Raw genomic sequence first — 22,041 nt, forward strand, 5'->3', positions numbered from 1 at the left:
TCTCAAAAAAAAAAAAAAAAAAAAAAAAAGATGGTAAGGATATATATCAAACCCTTACGGCAGTTATCATTAGGCTGTTATTTGCAATTGCATTTTATTTGTTGTGTTTATACGTGTTGGCCAAGTCTCTGTGGTGAATAGTATGTATTTCTTTCAGCATGAGAAAATAACTCCTAATAAACATGATTCTTAAAGCACTCTCCCCATCTACATCCTTTCCAAGGAGCACTGTGTCCCCTGCTTCCCTCACAGCCGAGCTCATCTAGGACAGTCCTCCCTGGGGGGTTGTGACCTCGCTCCCTGGATGGCCCTGCTGCAGCACAGGGGCTCTTTCCTAGGCACTGTGGACTGGACCCTCCTAGAATCCTCCTCCTTCCTCAACCCCAGACTCTCAGGCACCCTGTCTCCATCCTGGGCACCAACCTTGTCACCAAGGCCTAGCTGCAGCCACTCGGCTGAGTGTGCACAGCCACCTCTGGGAAGGCTGCACGCCCCCTGATGACCTCTCCGTCTCTGACTCTGGTGGGCTTTGGAGCCACCTACCCACCTTCCGGCTCCACTCAACACCAGCAGCCCGGCAACATCAAGCCCTCCAGTTCACAGCACCTCAGCTCTGCAGCTCCCAAGCCACCCTAGCCTGGCTGGGGACTCAGGGAGGCCCCTCACCCCATCTCCAGCTGGTCCCAGTGCTGCCTTTGCTGTCATCTCTGGAAATGACCACTTGTCCCCAGCCCACCACTGCCAGGGTCAGTCCTGGTACTTTCTATCTGGGCTGCTGCAGCAGCTTCCCTTGGGAGGCCGAGGCCTGTTTTCAGCCTCAGGGCTCATCTGCCGTCCACATTGCTGCTGGGCATGCTGAGGACCCACCACATTCCCAGCACCTTCCTGTGCCTCCAAGCCTCCCCCACCAGGACATCCCCTTCAGCCCCTTCAGCCCTGTCAGCAGCTCAGAGCCTCTCCCTGGAGTCACCCTGCTTCCTGAGCGGCCCCACGTTGCTGCTGGACAAGCTGAGGCCCTGCTACACTCCAGCACCTTCCTCTGCCTCCAGACTCCCTCTCACACACCCTCTCCAGCTCCTGCAGTCCCACCAGCAGCTCAGAGCCTCTCCCCAGAGTCACCCTGCTTCCTGAGTGGACCTCTGCCTGGGGAATGCCCTTCCAGGCTCTTTTCACCGATTCAACTTCACTCCTCAGAGGGCAGGTGCTGGGAGACAGGCAACGAGATGAGCGCCTCACCTCAGGGTGCTCACCCCCTAGGAAGGTGACAAACGTTTAAGGGCCCCCCACAGGGTGTCCCAAACTAATAAGTGGATGACTCCAAAGGGAAGATCCAGTCTCCCCACCCCAAGGCCAGTGAAATTTGGGTTGGTTTTTATTTTTTTAATTTTTAATTTTTTTTTTTTTTTTTTTTTTTGAGGCAGAGTCTTGCTTTGTGGCTCAGGCTGGAGTGCAGTGGTGCAATCACAGCTCACTGCAGCCTTGACCTCCTGGGCTCAAGCAATCCTCCTGCCTCAGCTTCCTGAGGAGGTTTTAATTTAAAAAAAAAAAAAAAAAAAAAAAAAAAGAATGAAAAGTTAATTAAATTTTTTTTTTTTTTTGTAGAGAGGGGGGGTCTCACTGTTTTCCAGGCTGATCTTGAACTCCAGACTCAACAGTCCTCCTGCCTCAGCCTCCCGAGTAGCTGCGACTACAAGTGCATGCTACTACACCCCGCTAACTTTTTTATTTTTATTTTTATTTTTTTTGTAGAGATGAGGGTCTCATGATTTCCTAGGCTGATCTTCAACTCCTGGGCTTAAGCAATCCTCCTGCCTCAGCCTTCCAAATTGCTGAGATTATAGGTGTGAGCCACTACACTCAGCCTGGATTTTAGAAGGAAACTAGCTTAGTCAACTAAACTGCACTTCTACTTCTGATTGGACCAGATTAGCACTTTGTAAACCAGGTTTTCTGGGATGTTGGGTTCCTTGAAGACATTTCTAGCTGTTATTATTAGACAGGATAGGCGGGGTTATGCTGCACAACAAGCAAAACCCAAAAGATTTATTTCTCGTTCATGCTGTATGCCCAGCAGATGTGGCTGGGCTTCGTTTTAAGTCATCCTCATTCCCAGACCCAGCCTGTAGCCACCCCATCATCAGGGGATCGCTGATTACCATGGCATGGTGAGAGAAATATGGTTCTTAAAGGTTCTCATCCAGAGTAACATCTCTCTTCTGCTCACAATGCGTTGACCAAAGCAAGTCACGTGGACAGGAGCAAGGAGATGCAATCCTATATTCTGCCCAAAAAAGAGCACAAGAAATACTGTTGAACAGCATTGCCAAAGGCCACAGAAAAATCTCCAAAACCAAAAATATGTATGACCCAATAAATTCAGGAAACACTAGGTTAAAGAGAAGGAAATCAGTATATGCACTGTGGGACTTCTCCATCATTATTATATACATTGTAACCATCTCAGCCCTTAATATATACATTGTAACTATCACAGCCTTTTATATATTATATACATTGTTTCTACCACAGACAGCCTTTAATATGTACATGGTAACTCTCACAGTCTTTAATATATTATACACAGGGTAACTATCACAGATAGCCTTTAATATATACATTGTATCTATTTCAGACAGCCTTTAATATATTATACACATTGTAACTGTCACAGACAGCCATTTGCTTGAGGGTAGAGTGTGACTTTGTTTTTCCTCCTATGCCCTCAACCTCCTCCAGGGCCTCACACACAATAAACTCTCAAATATTGCAACTATCTTGCACTCTGCAGGGCAACCTCAGCTTATCTTTTAGAAGTGGCATACTCAGAAGAATAACGAGGAAGAAGCACGTGTAAGAAAAGAGGACTGTTCGTGTAAGAAAAGAGGGCTGTTCGGGCAAAGAAAATCTGGTTAGTTCAATGTTTACAGTGTGCCAGGCCCCATGCTTGATCTTATAAGGTCCTCAGACCTTATGTCTTAGACATGGTTATCATCCCCATTTTACAGATAAGGAAATTGAGGCGCAGGGAACTGGCAGAATGAATACATGTCCAGATCCTGTGACTTGTGCTTAAAATATATTCGGCCTCCTAGATTATCTTTGAAAAATCTCTTATCACAATCTTCAGACCTAATGTAGCCTTTTGAGTCTGAGTTGAGGTTGGTGAGACCCCAAAAGCTTCACTTTGGTGGCCAATGGCAGGTTTCCCGGGCTCCAGGAGCTGGGCCTGTTGGCATTGAGCCTAGGGCACTGGGTGCCTTTCAAGTTTGGGTTTGTGAAACTGGCTTCAAAATGACACAGAGTGGGTCCTGCTGGGTAAGAGCAGAACAGCATTTTGAGCTTCTCAAATTGAGAAGAAAATTGAGAGACTCTTAAGCCCAGTGGGACAAAAAGTGATTTGGCATACTTCTTTAAAATCCAGACTCTAAGTTCTGTTTTTCTGATTCAGTAACTCAGGACTGAGGCTCAGACGTGTGTGTCTGCGTGTGTGTCTGCCTGCCTGCCTGCCTGCCTGCCTTCCTTCCTTCCTTCCTTCCTTCTTTTTTCCTTTCCTTTCCCCCTTCTCTTTTTTTTTTTTTTTTTTGAGAGGCAGTCTCCCTCTGTCCCCCAGGCTGGAGTGTAATGGCAGGATCTTGGCTCACTGTGATCTCCAGTTCCCAGGTTCAAGCGATTCTTCTGCCTCAGCCTCCTGAGTAGCTGGGACTATAGATGCGTGCCACCATAGCTGACTAATTTTTGTATTTTTAGTAGAGACAGTGTTTCACCATGTTGGCCAGGCTGGTCTCAAACTCCTGACCTCAAGTGATCCACCCACCTTGGCCTCCCAAAGTGCTGGCATTACAGATGTGGGCAGCTGTGCCCAGCTGATGTGTGCATTTTTATTAATCACCTCAAGGCAACTGTGGCATGGCCTCCAGGACACACTAAGGGAAACACTGTTGGGGGGTGGGAACACTGGTATAGTTACGGTGGGGCTGGGGATGGGAGATGATTCACTCTTTCCAGCAGTGTGGGTAGGTGTGGGCTCAGCCTGAAGGCTGTGTGGGCACTCCCAGGCACAGTGGCCATGAAAGGGCATCCTGGGTAGAAAGGATGTCATCAAAAGCATGGGGCTGGGGCCAGAGGAGGTGAGGAATGTGTCACCTTCCATTCTCTTCCAATGTAATGAGGACGGCATCAAAGATTTACTGGGCCAGGCATTGTTCTAGGTGTCAGGAATATAGCAGTGAGTCAGGATGGCGTGGTGGGCATCATGGAGGGCCTGGTGTTTGGGCAGTGAATTACGCAACACCCCTTGTCTTCTTCCTGGGTTATCTCCCAGCTCTCAAGCCTGTCTTTGGGGCTGGGTAGCTTCTGGTCAGAGTCAATACTGAGCGTGGCTTCCGTCTGCCCTAGTCTGGGGTGGAAGAGCAGTAAAGAAGAGCGGTAACTGCAAATTATCCACTGAGTCCCTGCATGGTGCCAGCCACTGTGCTAGGCCCTGGGTTGTGCGTGAAACAGACAGACTGGGGCCCTGCCTTTGCTGGGCTGACAAGTGTCATTGGGAAAACAGCGAGATAGGCCAACCTTTGAGGGATACAGTGACGGAAGGGCAGGGGCCTGGCTGGTGCTGGGTTCTGCCTCTTTCCAGGCAGGAAGGGGCATGTGGACTTGAATATTTAGCTCAGGGATGTTCGAGGCCTAGGGTGCTGCTATGTAAATGGAAAGGGTGTCAGGGTTTCTGGGAGGGAGTAAAGGGAGGGAAGAGAAGATGCTTCTGTTATCAGGAGGGAGTGGCACATGACATGATACGGAAGCTTCCTCTTTTCCTGTTCTGTCTTTTGTTTCTTTCACTGTATTTGTCACAATGTGTTGCTATTTATTATACCTTTTTATTTTCTCTTCTCTTTTCTTTTCCTTTTTGAGGCAGGGGAGCTGTCTTGCCACCAAAACATAAGCCCATGGCCGTCTTCTTCACCGATGTGACTGGTTCCCAAGCAAGCTCTTACACGGCCCTCCCCCGTAATTACTGGCTGAGGTTGAATGAATAACGGTCATTACCTAGTGCCCACCGTGTGCCCAGCCCTGTGCCAGGAGCTTTGCTTTCCGTCTCTCACAGTAGGCCCTTTTAATCCAACCCCGAGAAGGAGACATGACCACTGTCTTCATTTTGACGATTTTGAGTGGGGGTTCCAATGACATGAAGGAAAGGAGCCAGGGCACCAATCCGGGTTTGTGTAGCAGATGCCAGCCAGACCTGACCACTGCAGACCGGGGGTGGCCGGATCCGGGGTCTCCCCGCTGAGCCTCGGGGCTTCGCCGGCGCGTGGGGACAAGCACAGCACCCTCGGGTCGGGGTGCCAGGAGGACTAAGAGCAGTAGGACCCGCGTGACATCCCAGAGCACCCATCAGCGGGCCTGATCTCTTTCAGGCGCCAACGCCAGATGCCAGCCTCCCAGGGGACCCTCTCGCAGACCCATCCTCACTGCGCCCTCCAGCCCTTCCCGCATCCTCCAGGCGCCCTCCATGCACCCTCCCCGCACCGTCCATACGCCAGCACCTTCGCAGATGTCAGTGAACGCGCTTTGCTTGCAGGGTCAGGGCGTCCTCTGCGTCCGGGTAAACATCCGGGTCACAGGCTCATAAGGACCAATGAACGAAGGCACCGCGAGCCAGGGGGCGGGGTAAGGCGGGGCATCATGGCCGCCCCCAGTGCGCCGCGTCCGGGGGCTTGTGGGAGTTGTCTTGACCTGCAGCTCCGCCACCGCGGACCCGCCTTCTCCCCTCAGCAGCAGACGCTCGGTCCCGCACGGGCAGCTTTGCGAGGCGGCGGCTGGAGAGGGAACCATGGGGACTGTGCACGCCCGGGTAAGAGGCCCAGCGACCCGCGGGCTGCGAGGCTTCTGGGCCAGCAGGGCAGACGGGCGCCACGGGGAGACACTCCCGTGGCTCCGCCCAGGGTTCCCCCGGAGAGAGGGCGCGGAGGGTGGCGGGCCGGGTGGAGGAGGCCGAAAAGATGTCGCTTGGAGTCCCGCAGACCTTCGAGCAGGCACCTGATACTCAGGAGGGACGAGACTTGCTCAAGGTCACTCAGCGAGTCCGTGGCCCAAAGGACTTGCGAACTTTCTGTGATGTCTTCGTCCACAGTGAATATGCTCTCTCTTTCCATGATGTGAAGTTTTCTTTCGTTACCGGTCACCTCCAGCGTTTCCCCGCTCGGCCGCTGCTGGAGCTGTTGTCGACTCCTAGAGCAGCAAGAATCCTTTGAAGTCTTCTAACTCAAACCTAGCTAGGGGTCCTCTTTTCTCCCGTTTACCGTGCAGAAGATAGACCCGCTGCCTGCCTTACTTCCTTGTTTTAAAGTGGAGATAGTCATAGTCCCTTTCTTGCCAGGCAGTAGAAAGAATTAAAAGACAATGCGTGTGAATACTTGGGTGCCTGGCGCCTAACTGAACTAACTGCTTGCCAAGCTCCTCTCCTTTATCCTAAATCTTAAATAAGGGCCAGATAATGAGTTACTTCTCCAAGATCACATAGTTACTGCTTCCAAATGGCCCAAAATCTCCGATTTCCTGAGTCTCAGCCTCAACACTACTTTACTACTACAACTCGGATTGTTTCACTTGCACTAGGCATAGATGTTTTCAGTAGTTCCCCATTAACTTCCAGAAAAATTCAGCACAGAAGTCGCAGCCTGGCATCCATAATTGGACTTAACTTCCCTTTATATGTCTTTTTTTCCTTTTTGAGACAGAGTCTCGCTCTGTCGCCAGGCTGGAGTGCAGTGGTGCAATCTCGGGTCACTGCAACCTCTGCCTCTGCCTCCTGGGTATCAGCGATTCTCCTGTCTCAGACTCCCAAGTAGTTGGTACTATAGGCGCCCGCCACCACGCCTGGCTAATTTTTGGATTTTTGGTAGAGATGGGGTTTCACCATATTGGCCAGGCTGATCTCGAACTCCTGACCTCGTTATCCATCCACCCCAGCCTCCCAAAGTGCTGGCGTCAGCCACCTCGCCTGGCCTATATGTCTTTCATTCAGTTCAAACACCATTTCTCTTCTGACATGGTCTTTGTGTAACTGTAATAGGTCTGTTGCTCCTTGTGCTCAGTAAGTCACTACGCTGAGACTGGGTTGCAGCAGAGAAAGAGTTTGAGTTGCAGGGCCGCTGAACGAAGAGACAGGAAAAGAGAGGAAACCTCAAATCCATCTCCCCCAGGAGCTTGGACCTCGTGTTTTTGCTGAAGTGTGGAGATCCTTGATTGGTGGAAGAATGCAGGGTGAAGTTATGGCACAGGGAGATGAGGAACCTGTTCTCATGCCGATTCCATTCCTCAGTTGGGGGGAGGGGTCTTCAAACTGGTGGGCAGCAGCAGTTTTGCTGGAATTCCAGATCTTAAAAACATCTAAAGCAATTCTTAAGCAAAAGCCTTATGAGTCTACTGTTAGAAATCCTATCTGTAAAAACAGTGGGGATGCAAATAGTATCTGTGATTTTTTTGTTACAAAGAAGTAGTGAAAGTGCAACCTGAGCTTTTCCCACCATCTTGGCTCCTGTGGAGGCCTGCTGGGAATAAGACTTCTAAAAGGAAGTATGCCTTGAAGGCTGTGGTCCAAGGCCATTTTTGCTGGCTGTAAGTGGAGTCTCCGGAACGAAAGGGGGCATACAGCTCTTCTTAAAATTGAAGGTGTTGACCAGGTGTGGTGACTCGCGTCTGTAATCCCAGCGCTTTGGGAGGCCGAGGTGAGTGGATTGCCTGAGGTCAGGAGTTTGAGACCAGTCTGGTCAACATGGTGAAACCCCGTTTCTACTAAACATACAAAAAAATTAGCCGACCGTGGTGGCATGCACCTGTAATCCCACCTACTCGGGAGGCTGAGGCAGGGGAATTGCTTGAACCAGGGAGGTGGAGGTTGCAGTGAGCTGAGATCACGCCACTGTACTCCAGGCTTGGCGACAGAGGGAGACTCCGTCTCAAAATAATAATAATAATAAAAATAAATAAAGTGAAGATGTTTATGCTTGAGATGAAACAGAATTCTGTTTGGGCAAGAGATGTACTTATGTATACAAGGCAAAGAACAACACAATGACTCCTGGTGGCAAACCAAACAAAACCAGAGTAATCTGAGGAAAGGTAACTCGGGCCCATGGAAACAGTGGCATGGTTCGTGCCAAATTCTGAGGCAACCTTCCTGCTAAGGCTATTGGACACAGAATACGAATTGTACCCCTCAAGGATTTAAACTTATGAAAAGTCAATAAATAAATGTAAATTTGTGCTCTTGGAAAAAAAGAGGGGAGCAACTTGATTAATGGTTAATTATAACTACATTCCTTGTTTTTTTTTGAGATGGAGTCTCACTCTGTTGCCCAGGCTGGAGTGCAATGGCACGATCTTGGCTCACTGCAACCTCCGCCTCCTGGTTCAAGCAATTCTCCTGCCTCAGCTTCCCATGTAGCTGGGATCCCGGGTGCCCGCCACCACACCCAGCTAATTTTTGTATTTTTTGTAGAGACAGGATTTTACCATGTTGACTAGGCTGGCCTCGAACTCCTGACCTCAGATGATCTACCCATTTTGGCCTCCCAGGGTGTTGGGATTACAGGCATGAGCCACTGCGCTTGGGCAGTTAGAACTACATTTCTGTCTAGAATTCTCATTAGCCCTCTGAGGGTGGCTTCATTTGGACCGCACTATTGCACCGCATTTCCCCTCCCATCACCCATCTTCAGCATCAAAATATTCCCATCTTTCAGAACTCAGTTCCAGTTGCTTCCCACATAAAGCTCTTTATCTCTCCCTCATTTGGATGGGCTCACATCTTACCGTGACTTTTCCTTTGGTGGCATCTACATTCTGCCTTGTTTTGGGTCTGTTTGCATTTTGGGCGTATCCTTCAATCCTAGGTTTCTAGATGTAATGGCAGGAACTGCATCTTCCTTGCCTTGCATCCCCTGTGGCATCTTGAACAAAGTAAGCACTCATTATTTATTCAACTCATATTTATTGGTGGCCTGCTATGTGCCCAGCACCGTGATAGGTGCTAGGGATACAGGGACAAAAGTATCTGCCTTTATGGAGCTCTTTTTTTTTTTTTGAGGCGGAGTTTCACTCATGTTGCCCAGGCTGGAGTGCAATGGCGTGATCTCGGCTCACCGCAACCTCCGCCTCCTGGGTTCAGGCAATTCTCCTGCCTCAGCCTCCTGAGTACCTGGGATTACAGGCACGCACCACCATGCCCAGCTAATTTTTTGTATTTTTAGTAGAGACGGGGTTTCACCATGTTGACCAGGTTGGTCTCGATCTCTTGACCTCGTGATCCACCCGCCTCGGCCTCCCAAAGTGCTGGGATTACAGGCTTGAGCCACCGCGCCCGGCCCCTGGAGCTCTTTTTACATCAAAATTGCTGCTCCTTTGATGAGTGTATTGAGAAAAGATGTTTTCAGTTCTTTTATTTGACCTTTCATCCTACTAGCTAGTGTCTTTCAAACTTTTTGATCAAGACTCATAGTAAGAAAACATTTGCCATTTACCACCTGGTACTCATGCTTATGTCGAACAAAATTTTGTGCATTAATACTTATAATATGTGTTATGTATTCTTATATTTTCAGTTTCCTTTTTTTCATATGGGGTCTCATTCTGTCTCCCAGCATGGAGTGCAATGGCGCAATCTTGGCTCAGTGCAATGGTGCGATCTTGGCTCATTGCAACCTCTGCCTCCTGGCTTCAAGCAATTCTCCTACTTCAGCCTCTCAAGTAGCTGGGACTACAGGCACGTGCCACCACATCCAGCTAACTTTTATATTTTTAGTTGAGACGGGAGACGGGGTTTTGCCGTGTTGGCGAGGCTGGTCTCAAATTCCTGACCTCAGGTGATCCATCCACCTCGGCTTCCCAAAGTGCTGGGATTATAGGCATGAGCCATCGCGCCCAGCCTGTTGTTATATTTTCTGTTGGATTCTAGCCTATCTCACTTTAAAGATGCTGTTTGTTATTCATTAAGTTTATTTCATGTCCCATCCCCACTGCCTTGCACATGGTGCTCAGTACAGACTTAATGACTGATTGGTAGACTGATCTGCCTAAAGGTTAAAAGCTTCATTCATTCATTCATTCATTCGAGACAGAATCTTGCTCTGTTGCCCAGGCTGGAGTGCAGTGGCACAATCTCGGCCCACTGCAACTTCTGCCTTCCGGGTTCAAGCAATTCTGCCTCAGCTTCCCGAGTAGCTGGGATTACAGGTGCCTGCCACCACGCCTGGCAAATTTTTTTGTATTTTTATTAAAGACATATTTCAACATATTGGCCAGGCTAGTCTCGAACTCCTGACCTTGTGATCCACCTGCCTCAGCCTCCCAAAGTACTGGGATTACAGGCATGAGCCACCTTGCCTGGCCATTTTATTTTTTTGTATTATATGCACACATACGTTTTTTTAAAATGGAAACAGGGTCTCCAGTATTGCTCAGGCTGGTCTCAAACTCCTAGGCCCAAGGTATTACACACACATGTGCGCGTGCACACACACACACACACACAGACACACACAATATATATTAGGTTTATGTATATGTTTCTCAAGTACACGCCAATAAAACCATCATAGGTTGAAATGTAAGTTGAATGTAAGTTGAAAATGCATTTAATAACATATCCTACAGAACATCATAGCTTAGCCTAGCCTACCTTAAATGTGCTCAGAACACTTACATTAGCCTACAGTTGGGCAAAATCATCTAACACAAAGCCTATTTTATAGTAAAGTGTTGAAGCTCTCATGTGGTTTATTGAGTACGGTAAATGAAGAGCAGAATGGCTGTGTGGTGCTCGAAGCATGGTTCCTACTGAACGCGTATCACGTTTGCATCTTTGTAAACTCAAAAAACTGTAAACCGAAGCACTGAACTCTATGTATATAGATAGATAATGTCTTTCTGGATATATCAGACCAGACACAGCCTACAGAATGCTTATTCAGAAGTTGCTTTAATATTTTGAGGTAATATCATTTGAGATTGTATAAAGTGACTGGTTTCTAGTCTGTTTTATGAGTATATGCAGCTCCCTTTAATGTGAATGAGACTTTCTGAAATGAAAAAAATGAGACTTTCTGAAATGAAAAAATCTGTCAGGGTCTACATAAAATGTTTTCTTAGTAATTCGGTTTATCAGTGTTGCTATCCTAAAATGTATACAATTTTAATTCTAAAAATTAGGATGCTTTCTGTAACAACAGGAGAGCAAACTATTTTCCTTTTTTTCCCTGATAAATGTTTTTGTGGCATTTTATTTTTTATGATTTTTAACTTCCATTGGGCCTCATGTGTCCAGAATTAGGTTAGTCATAATCCTTCGTTCATGATGTGTCATCATGGATTTGTGTATGACCCTTTTGATTATTTTTTTTCCTAGAGATGGGGTCTTGTTGTGCTGTCCAGGCCGGTCTCAAACTCCTAGCCTTGAGTGATGCTTGCTCCTTGGCCTCCCAGAGTGCTGGGATTACCGGCATGAGCCACTGCACTGCCCTGGCCCTTCCTTGTTAATTAGTTTTTATTTTTTATTTAGTGACCACCAATAAGTGAGTTAACGACCAAACCAAGAACTTGCTCATTAGCAGTAGCTGATAACACCTTTATACTCCCTGGTCCCCATCCCGCCCCCTACCTTTACTTGAAGGGAACAACTACTGAATTTTCTGGAGCACCATCTAAAGACAAAACTCAAAGGTAAGTAAGTATGTGGGTTTATATGTGACAAAGTCATTTATCTGTGGTCTCTCCCTCCGTTTCAGAGTTTGGAGCCTCTTCCATCAAGTGGACCTGATTTTGGAGGATTAGGAGAAGAAGCTGAATTTGTTGAAGTTGAACCTGAAGCTAAACAGGAAATTCTTGAAAACAAAGATGTGAGTTTTCTGTTGAAGGGTTTTCTTGATACAGTTGTGAATAGAAACATTCACTTCCATAAACCACTAGGGAGATGTAAAGGAATTCACCTGTTTGCATGCCTTTATCAAAGAAGAGTTTGTAATCACCTACAAGCAGAAAGACTGATGACTTTTAGAAAAACAGTTGCTATTGTTCAAGAGCTAGTTTTTTACTGGTGATTTTTATGTGGGAATTTTAGACAAACACACTTTTATATTTATGAAAAAAAAAAAAAAAAGTATTTCAAAGACAAACTGAAACTATACTTACATTTATATTTCCATTCCCTACTCCCAGAAAAGAGACTGTGGGTCTCAAATGGAACTTTTCCTAAATTTTTTGCCTTTGAAATTTAAATACACTTTTCCAGTTCTTGAAGAGTTTGCTCTCTAGTGAGACTAAGAGGCGAGGGGCAGTGTGAGTCAGCATTTATTGTCCCTTACTGAAATCCATGCAGGGTCTTTAGAAGATGCGCACATTTATTATTGTTTTTTTTTAATTAAAAAAATTTTTTTGAGACAAAGTCTCACTCTGTCACCCAGGCTGGAGTGCCTTTGTGCAATTTTGGCTCATTGCAACCTCTGCCTCTTGGGTTCAATAATTTACCTGCCTCAGCATCCCAAGTAGCTGGGACTACAGGTGTGTACCACCATACCCAGCTAATTTTTTGTGCACAGTTATGAAGTCAGGGGTCATGGCCAGCATTCATTAATAGGCCACTGCTCAGGGAGTGTGTTGGGAAGGAGGGAGGGAGGGAGGGAAGGAAAGAAGGAAAGAAGGAAGGGAGGAGAGAGAGAGAAAGAAAAGAAAGAGGAGAGAGAGGAGAAGGAGAAGGAGGAGAGACGGGCTTTCCCCATGTTGGCCAGGCTGGTCTCGAACTCCTGGCCTCAAGTGATGTGGCCTGCCTGGGTTTAGGGCTAACCTGGTCCTTGGGGGTCATCTGGCTGGAGAGAGTTTGTAGCTCTTGTTCACAGAAAATGCAGACCCAGCAAAGCGGAAGTGGCAGTGACCAGTGTTTTGAAAAGCTGTGGAAGATGGTAGAGTCCAGAAGTATGAATTTTGGGTTACTCAACTTGAAGAGAACATTGCCGTTAATGTCAGACGTGGTCTTTAGTCTTGACGCCTAATCTCTTTGCCTCGTGTCATCCATAATACTGTCCCTGTGTGACTTTCAGGTGGTTGTTCAACATGTTCATTTTGATGGACTTGGAAGGACAAAAGATGATATCATCATCTGTGAAATTGGAGATGTTTTCAAGGCCAAAAACCTAATTGAGGTAAGTGTGATCTCTACTTGGTGTGCTGTTCCAGTATCTTCTGAAGAACTTGTAAACCTCCCCAGGTCAAAGCACAGAGCACCCTGCGCCTGGCCTGTGTGCTGGGGATCTGCCTCCTACCCCAGAGTGGGTCTTGGCACCCACAAGCTGAACCCCCTGACTTCCTGCGGTGCCGCCTATGAGCTCCACGTATTTGCAAATGCCTTTTCCTACTGTGTCTTATCCAGGAGAAAGAAGTGTCTGTCCTCTTGTTCCTCAGAACTCTCCCAGCGCTGTCATGGGAGCTGGTGGGGTTAGTGCACAGCCGTTCCCAGGCACCGTGCTGAGTTCCTGAGAGTGAACTCTCCCTTGCTGACCCCGTGGGGCGGCTGCTTATCTGGGACACGCTCCCTGTCTCCTCAGGGCCTTGGCTGTGTCTGTGGAGCAGTCTTCTTCCTGCACTGCACCCCGTTTCTCATCTCCACTGTGGGTTTCCTCTGCCTTTCTGCTCTTGGGACCACATTGAACATGTCCACGCAGAGGTCACCAGCAACTTCTTTGTGGCTGGGTCCAGCGGGCTCCTTTCAGTCCTCATTTTACTAGGCCTTTCAACAGCGTTTGGTACGGTGGACCAGTCTCACCTAAAGAAAAAAGTTTTTTATTTTTATTTATTTACTTTTTGAGATAGATTCTTGCTCTGTTGCGTGGCCTGGAGTGTGGTGATATGCTCTTGGCTCACTACAACCTCCGCCTCCCAGGTTCAAAGGATTCTCGTGCTTCAGCCTCCCATGTAGCTGGGATTCCGGGTGCACACCACCACACCTGGCTGATTTTGTTGTATTTTTAATAGAGACGAGGTTTCGCCATGTTGGCAAGGCTGGTCTTGAACTCCTGGCCTCAAGTGAGCCACCTGCCTCAGCCTGCCAAAATGCTGGGGTTACAGGCATGAGCCACCATGCCCAGCCAAATTTGCATTTTTAAAAAATTTAAGTAACATTAAGCACAGTAAGAAGGAAGGATAGAAAATCAAATGGTACAGAAGGGTATCAAAATGAAAATGACACATTTCCCTACCTGCCAATCCCAGTCTGCTCTCCAGAGGTAATGTGGCTAACGGTTTCTTAGATATGTTGTACAAATGTATAAACGAGTGCTCCTTAAAGAGTAACGCTATTCTCTACATTTTTTTCTTTTCTGACGTAAATTATGGAGATCTTTTCACATCCGTAGACACCAGTCCGTTGGCTGTGTGATACCTTGTATACACTTGTGTGTGTGTGTGTGAGACAGGGTCTTGTTCTGGTGCAAGTCCTGCACAGGCTGGAGTCCAGTGGCGTGAACACAGCTCACTGCAGCCTCAACCTATTGGGTGCAAGCAGTCCTCCCACCTCAGCCTCCTGGGTAGTTGGGACCACAGGCACACACCACCACGCGTGGCTAAGTTTTTAAAACTTTTTGTTGAGACAGGGTTTCACCTTGTCGTCCAGGCTGATCTCAAACTCTTGGCGCAAATGGTCCTCCCAACTTGGCCTCTCAAAGCACTGGGATTGCGGCATGAGCCACTTCACCTGGCCCTCTAGCATTTATTATACATAGTTTTCCACTGATGGACATTTAAATTATTTTCACTCTTACAAACAATGCTGTACTAAACGTCTCAGGGTGTCTTTGTGTACATTGACAGTACGCTTCAGGATGCATTCCTAGAAGTGGGATTCCTGGGCGGAAGTGTGAGCACTCTGCGGCTTTCACTGGTGCTGCTGTTGCTCTGCAAAGAGACCGCACGGTCCGAGCTCTTACACAGTCTATGAGATGGTCTCCTAAAAATTGGGTATTATCACAATTTTTAAATTCTTGCCATCTTGTTAGAAGAAAAATATCATCTTATTGTTTTAAACTGCATTTCTTTAATTATGAATGAGATCCAACATCTTTTTTCTGTTTATCGGTCATTCCTCTCTCCTACGAATTAACTCGGTGTCTTCTGTCTTCCATTGGGTTGTTCAGCTTTTGTGGATTTCCAGGAGTGCTTTGCATAGCCTCCGTTGAATGCAGCTGTCCTGCTTTGTCATTTGCCTCTTGAATGTGTCTGTCCCTCCTCTTCCTCACTCTTTCCTTTTCCCTGGGTTTTGGCCACCATTTTCGTGGGCTGCTTTCCGTCCCATCACGGTCATTCTCGGGCTCCACTGTCGGCTTCTTTTCCCTGTGTGCCTCCCTCAGCGTGGCTTTTCCACAAGGACCCGTCTGCTAGGTGATCTCATCCTCGTCCCAGGTTCCAGTCATAGCCTGAATGCGGAGGGCTCCCCGTGCTTTATTTCTAGCCAGCTCCTCTGTGTCGAGCTTTAGCCCCGAGTAGGCAACTGCCCACTAAACGTTTCCTCGTGGCATTGCCACAGCCATCTCCAGCTCCACAGGGCTGAGATCTGAAGTCATCTCTTTCCCACCCATCTGCCCTGCCTGCCTTCCCATCTCTCTTCCTGACTTCTCTGATGCTGCTCAGTGCTAGCCAGGTGCTAAGCCCTGAGCTGCAGTTTTTGTAGCTTCCCTAGTCAGTGGCGGTGTCCTCTGGCCCCTGCCTGTGAAATGTCTCCAGGGTCTGTCCTCCCTTCTAATACTGTGGCCCACACTGGGCCTGCCTTCACCCCAGCCCTGGGGCTGCTGCCAGAGCCCCTCCCGCATCCCTCACCTGCGGGCTTCTCCCATCTGGGCAGAACTCCACATTCATCTGCACAGTTCGTTCTTTCTCACAAGGAAATGTGATCCTGTCTCTCTCCTGCTGACAGTTGTACAGTGACTCCCTTTCACCTGCAGGGTGGAATCTCAGCTGTCCTTGTCACACAAGGGTCTCTCCTCCTCTTGTGTCCTCAGCACTCGCCTGCCTTACCTTCCTTCTACCTGTCCTTCCAACAGGAGTGGACTTCGTGCCTCCGAAGGAACTGCTGTGGACAGCGAAGAAAGGACACAAAGTTGAACCATGGTTAGAAATGGTTAGAAAGGCTGGGTGTGGTGGCTCACGTCTATAATCCCAGCACTTTGGGAGGCAGAGGTGGGTGGATCAGTTGAGGTCAGGAGTTCGAGACCAGGCTGGCCAACATGGTGAAACCCCAACTCTACTAAAAATACAAAAAATTTAGCCGGGTGTGGTGGCACATGCCTGTAATCCCAGCTACTCGGGAGGCTGAGGCAGGAGAATCAATTGAACCCAGGAGGTGGAGGTTGCAGTGAGCCAAGATCACACCATTGCACTCCAGCCTGAGCGACAGAGTGGTGTGTTTCTTCCTCAAAGGGAGATCTGAAAAAAAAAAAAAAAAAAAACTAAAAGAAAAGTAAAGGTGTGTATACACACACGTCTTTCTTTAGCCAGACATAACCACTGTTCACAATTGATTATGATCTCTTCCAGCGCAACGTTCTAGGCTGTGTGTTGGGTATGTGTATCTGCGTTGACATTTTTGTGTATACTCAGGATGATATGACACACACTCTTGTTGCCGAGGCTTGGTTTTGCGCTTGTCAGCGGGGCATTTTTGTTGCCCCTGTGGTGCTGTTCCCTTCTTCCGTGTGGCTGGGCTTCGTAGTGCTTGCTGCTCAGTGATCTGACGTAGCACCGAATGGTAAATTGCCAGCCTCGCCATGTAGCTGCTGTTTTCTGCTTCTGTATCTTAGAAGGATACATTCCCTGCTTTTTTCCCCACTTTATAGGTAATGCGAAAATCTCATGAAGCCCGTGAAAAATTGCTTCGCCTTGGGATTTTTAGACAAGTGGATGTTTTGATTGACACATGTCAAGGTACGTATTGAGGTGTAATATCTTTATAATTCCCTTTCTGTCCATCACAAAACTGTTTTTGTGGCCAGATACAGATGTGGCCAGCAGAGCACCCCTCCCTGCTATGTAGCACCAGAAAGTTTATCAAACAGGTAGTTCTTGAGTTAGCAGTCTCGGAAAGGGACTGGGTTGGTTGGTTGTTTTTGGAGAGTGCTCTTGCTGTATTGCCCAGGCTGGTCTGGAACTCCTGTGCTCTGTCGATCTTCCTGCCTCAGCCTCCTGAGTAGCTGGGATGACAGGTGTGGGCCTGGATTTTTGTACGAGGCTAGGAGGAATGGTGAGCTTTGAAGATACTGTTGTGTTACCCCCAGACTGCACTGGGGCCCTGAGAGTGACTCTGAGGCAGGGTGCCAGGCTTTGTTCACATATCCCAGCCCAGCGCTGTGCAGGTGGCCCTTGGTAGACCCCATCTCCATGTGTGCTTGAAAAAAAGGAGGGAATCCAATTTCCATTTTAGTGTTTGCTCATTTTCTTGTTGCTGTGTGCTATTGGGCATGTCTCTCAACATACATTCTTTGGCTAGTGAGCACCTGCTTCGAGGCAGGCCCTGTGCAGGCCCCAGAGGGAAACACAGCAGCACAAAGGGCGTGGTCTCCTGGAGGGGCTTCAGCCGGTGGGGCCGGGCTGGGGGCAGAGCAGTAAGTGATGGCAGCACAGTCACCATGCTGTGCCGTAAGAGGCTGACGGAGGAAATGGCTTCACCTGGCCATGGCGTGAGAAGGGGATCAGAGAGGGTGTCCCCGAAGGGGCAGTGCCTGAGCTGAGACCTAGGAGATGTATCTGAGTGAGTCTGGGGAGAAGGGCTGGTAGTGGGGTGGGTGGAGTGTCCTGGGGACAGGGATAGCACTTAGCAGGGCCACGCCAGAGGGAGAGGGGCTTGGTGGGTGGACTAGTATCGGAAGTGCCGGAGTGCAGATCGGGGTATGAGTGCTGGAAGACAAGGGGGAAAGGCAGGCAGGCGCCCGGACCTGTGGGCCCAGCGCAGGGGGCTAGAATTCCGACTTTGGTCTGAATTCAGCAGACATCGTTGAGAAATAAGTATTTGAAATGAATCTGTGAACAAGTTAACTCTTCCGAATCGAATGAGGGGTAATTAGGAGAAGGCCTAGATGAGACAATATAGGAAGATGCTTGCAAAAGTAAGGTGCTAGATAAACTAAGGACATTTTCATTCTTCGGAATATAGTTTCAGCCAACACTAACAGAGACCCCAAAGAACAGTGGCTTAGACGAGAGAGGAGTCTCCATCTCTCCACACAGCTGGGCGACTGCCAAGGGCTGGTGTGGTTCTTTGTTCCCTTAGGTCACGGTGGGCTGGTGTGGTTTCCCATGGTTCCCTGGGGGTCACCGTGGGCTGGCGTGGCTTCCCGTGGTTCCCTGGGGTCACCTTGGGCTGGCGTGGTTTCCCGTGGTTCCCTGGGGTCACCTTGGGCTGGCGTGGTTTCCTGTGGTTCCCTGGGGGTCACCGTGGGCTGGCGTGGTTTCCCGTGGTTCCTTGAGGTCACCTTGGGCTAGTGTGGTGCCTTGTTCTCTGAAGTCACCTTGGGCTGGTGTGGTTCCCTGAGGTCAGCTTGGGCTGGTATGGTGCTTGGTTCCCTGGGGTCACCTTGGGTTGGTGTGGTTTCCTGAGGTCACCTTGGGCTGGTGTGTGGTTTCCCGTTGTATCTTGTTGCTTTGTCATCTCTAGGGTCCCTGAGTCCCTCTGCTGGCCAAGCACCATGTCCCTGTTCCAGCAGCAGGGAGGAGCACGGGCGGTTGAAAGGGCATCCCCCTCCCTTTAAGCACCTGTCCTCGGTGTTGTACACAGCACTGCTCTCATCCCGTTGGCCAGGACTTAGTCATTGGGCCACACCTTGTGCAAGGGAGGCTGGGAAGTAAAGCCTGGTGGCTAGGTACTCTGCTAAGAGTCAAGGATTCAATTATGATGGAAACAGGGGTTCTCAAAGTGTGGCCGCAGACCAGCGGTCCTGCTCTCCTCTGGGAACCTGTTGGAAACGTGATGCCATTGAAGCGGAAACTCTAGGTGGGGCCAGCGGCCTGTGGCAGACAGGCCGTCCCGGTGGTTCCGATGTGTGTGGAGCTGGGGAACCACTGGGCTAGTGAAGGGGAAGAGCTGGCAGGAGCCGGCCGCTCTGCACCTCCGAGTCCAGAGTACGAACAGCGGTGTCCGTGCGGCCCTGCAGGCAGCGTCTATGTGCGCAGTGCAGTGGGATCCTCACGGAAACCTGGCCAAGTGTCATTATAATTCAAACACAAAGCAAAACAAAAACAGGTTGAGTATCCCTTACCTGAAATGTTTGGGACCAGAAATGTTTTGCGTTTTGGATTATGGAATATCTGCGTTGTACCTGTGAACGTTCCTAACCGGAAAATCCGAAATCCGTAGTGCTCCTGTGAGCATTTCCTTGAAGTGTCACGTCGGTGCTCAAAAAGTTTTGGATTTGGAGTACTCAACCTGCATTTTCCAGCTAATGAAACCCAGGCTCAGAGAGGCTTAAGTAACTTGCCCAGGGCAAACAAGTGAGTGAGACACTTCCAGTGCCCGAGGCCTGACCCATTGCCTGGGAAGCTTTCCGAGGGGCAAGTGTGTTGGAGGCATTTGTCCTTTGCTGTCTCCTGTCCCTGTTGTAAACGTGCCCTTGTAGGTGGGCAGCTCGTCCACCCCTGCAGAGGCTCTCCACCCAGGCAGCGTGTTAGGATTACCTGGAGCTTACACGGCTTAGGACAGTGAAGCTCCTCCGTGTGGACTGTGATGGTGGGTCCATATCACTGTAATGGACAACAGCACATGGGACCCCTAATGTCAGCTATGGGCTTGAGTTAATACTTGGTGTGAGTGTTGGTTTATCAGTTGTGACAAACGTACCACACATGCCAGGTGTTAGTAGGGAAAGTGTGTGTCAGGGTAGAGAGAGGCTCATGGAAACTCTTTGTACTTTCTGCTTTATTTTTTTTTGCTGGCTCAAATGCTTTATCTTTCTGATTGCCTAAAGCTGCCTTTCTAAGACGTAAAATCTGGCCAGGTGCGGTGGTTCACGCCTGTAATCCCAACACTTTGGGAGTTGGAGGCGGGCAGATCATGAAGGCAGGGGTTTGAGACCAGCCTGGCCAAAATGGTGAAATCCCATCTCTACTAAAAATACAAAAATTAGCCAGGCATGGTGGCAGGCGCCTGTCATCCTAGCTACTCAGAAAGCTGAGGCAGGAGAATTGCCTGAACCCAGGAGGCGGGGGTTATGGTGAGCCCAGATCATGTCATTGTACTCCAGCCTGGGTGACAAGAGCAAGACTCTGTCTCAAAAAAAAAAAAAAAAAAAAAAAAAGAAAGAAAGAAAAGATGGTACTGAGGTTCCACCCTAGACTTGTTGAGCCTGAGCTCCTAGAGCGGTGTCTGGGCATCAGATATGTCTAGATGTCTAGCCAGGGCTGAGCACCCCTGCTGTGTGCAAGGCAGGAGTTGCCCTTCCCTCCCGTGAGAGGCTATGCACTCCTACAGAGCCCAGCCCGCTCCCCACAAGGCACCCCAGGGCCGTGGCGGATCACAAGGTGACTGCTTCCAGCTCAAGACTCAAGTCACACCGGGTACAGGGGAGGACAGACATGCCTCTTATACACAGTAACACAGTAAACGATCTGCATTTATCTTCAAGGGTTACTGACATCTTATTGTCACGTGAGTTCCATATTTTCATGTCAGTTGAATTGAGACCCCATATATTTTCAAGGACCTCTCTAATAGGAGAACAGATTCCTTTAGCAAATATTGTTTGCTTAAGTGTGCGTGAGTGAATAATGCTGCTTCTGGTTACCTCCTTGTAGCAAAGATTGACTGTGTTTTTGTTTTTGTTTTCAGAGACAGGGTCCTGCTCTGTCATCCAGGCTGGAGAGCAGTGACACAGTCATAGCTCACTGCAGTCTCCAGCTGCTGGGCTCAAGTGATCGCCTCACCTCAGCCTCCCGAATAGTTGAGACTACAGGTGCCCGCCACCACACTGGCCCATTTAAAAACTTTTTGTAGAGACAGGGTCTTGCTATCTTGCTGGGGCTGGTCTTGAACTCCTGGTCTGAAAGCGATCCTCCCACCTCGTCCTCCCAAAGCACTGGAATTACAGGCCTGATTCACCATGCTTAGCCCTGTTTTTCGATATAGTCTACCCGAGAAAGTAGAAACATTATTTTTCGGTGTAGAGGTGTGCAGTGTTTTGATTTTGTGTGGGAACGTTCTTAAACATTCTCATGATGACATCATTTTCCAAAGGACATTGTAAAATACAGTGAACCTTCAGATTGCTTTTTGTCTTTTTTAGCAATGGGGACCCAAAGTAAAATAATATCCTAGCTGTCTTACTGTTTCATATTTTTTATTTAGGTGATGATGCACTTCCAAATGGGTTAGACGTTACCTTTGAAGTAACCGAATTAAGGAGATTGACGGGCAGTTATAACACCATGGTTGGAAACAATGAAGGCAGTATGGTATGCTACAGGCTTTTTATGTTCTTATGTTGGAGCTTTGAATTAGGAGCGTTTATTCTAAAAGCTGATAGTGGTTTTAGAACGCGGTCATTTCATTTACCTTAATCTGTTGTTATTTGTGGTTTCTCTTTAGTCACCTGGAAATTGATTATAATGCGTTTTGGGTTGTTTGCCAACATTGTTAACGTCAGTCATTAGGAATGATTTGGAGAACGTTCATATTAGCAGTCTCTTGTTGGGATTCCTTTAAACTCTGAATCTGTAGAACTTACGCTCTGGGGCTTCACGGTTGGCAGGGTTGACCTGCCCCTTGCCTTCATCAGGTTTGAATGCAGAATGTGTGCACTCAGCATGTTGCTTTCTTTTTTGGGGGGTCAGGGGGGACAGAGTCTCGCTCTCCTCACCCAGGCTGGAGTGCAGTGGTGCAATCTTGGCTCACTGCAACCTCTGCCTCCAGGGTTCAAGTGATTCTCCTGCCTCAGCTTCCTGAATAGCTGGGACTATAGGCACGCACCACCATGCGCAGCAAATTTTTGTTATTTTTAGTAGAGACGGGGTTTCACCATG

General features: G+C 48.5%; 1 protein-coding gene and 1 long non-coding RNA gene across 3 annotated transcripts in view; one reads left to right on the forward strand and one right to left on the reverse strand.

The window, feature by feature from the left end:
• Nucleotides 1-2,011: 2,011 nt before the first annotated feature.
• Nucleotides 2,012-5,606, reverse strand: LOC116538866. Of its 2 annotated transcripts, XR_004263810.1 has the most exons (3): nucleotides 5,467-5,606; nucleotides 4,868-5,012; nucleotides 2,012-2,281 (listed from the first exon to the last, which is right to left on the reverse strand). It is a non-coding gene; the product is annotated as an uncharacterized LOC116538866 (long non-coding RNA). The 2 variants fall into 2 exon arrangements; XR_004263809.1 differs by lacking the exon at nucleotides 5,467-5,606 and having other exon boundaries at nucleotides 4,868-5,323.
• Nucleotides 5,607-5,636: 30 nt separating this feature from the next.
• SAMM50 (SAMM50 sorting and assembly machinery component) overlaps nucleotides 5,637-22,041 on the forward strand; it is a 38,623-nt gene continuing 22,218 nt past the window's right edge. The window contains exons 1-5 of the mRNA XM_032261408.1: nucleotides 5,637-5,848; nucleotides 11,781-11,891; nucleotides 13,089-13,190; nucleotides 16,872-16,959; nucleotides 21,368-21,474. Coding sequence (XP_032117299.1) covers nucleotides 5,828-5,848; nucleotides 11,781-11,891; nucleotides 13,089-13,190; nucleotides 16,872-16,959; nucleotides 21,368-21,474 — 429 coding nt within the window. The 5' untranslated portion in view covers nucleotides 5,637-5,827. The remainder of the gene's footprint in view (nucleotides 5,849-11,780; nucleotides 11,892-13,088; nucleotides 13,191-16,871; nucleotides 16,960-21,367; nucleotides 21,475-22,041) is intronic.

The sequence above is a fragment of the Sapajus apella genome, unplaced genomic scaffold (assembly GCF_009761245.1).
Source record: "Sapajus apella isolate SASKATOON/1434 unplaced genomic scaffold, GSC_monkey_1.0 scaffold123, whole genome shotgun sequence".
Classification (NCBI taxonomy): Eukaryota; Metazoa; Chordata; class Mammalia; order Primates; family Cebidae; genus Sapajus; species Sapajus apella.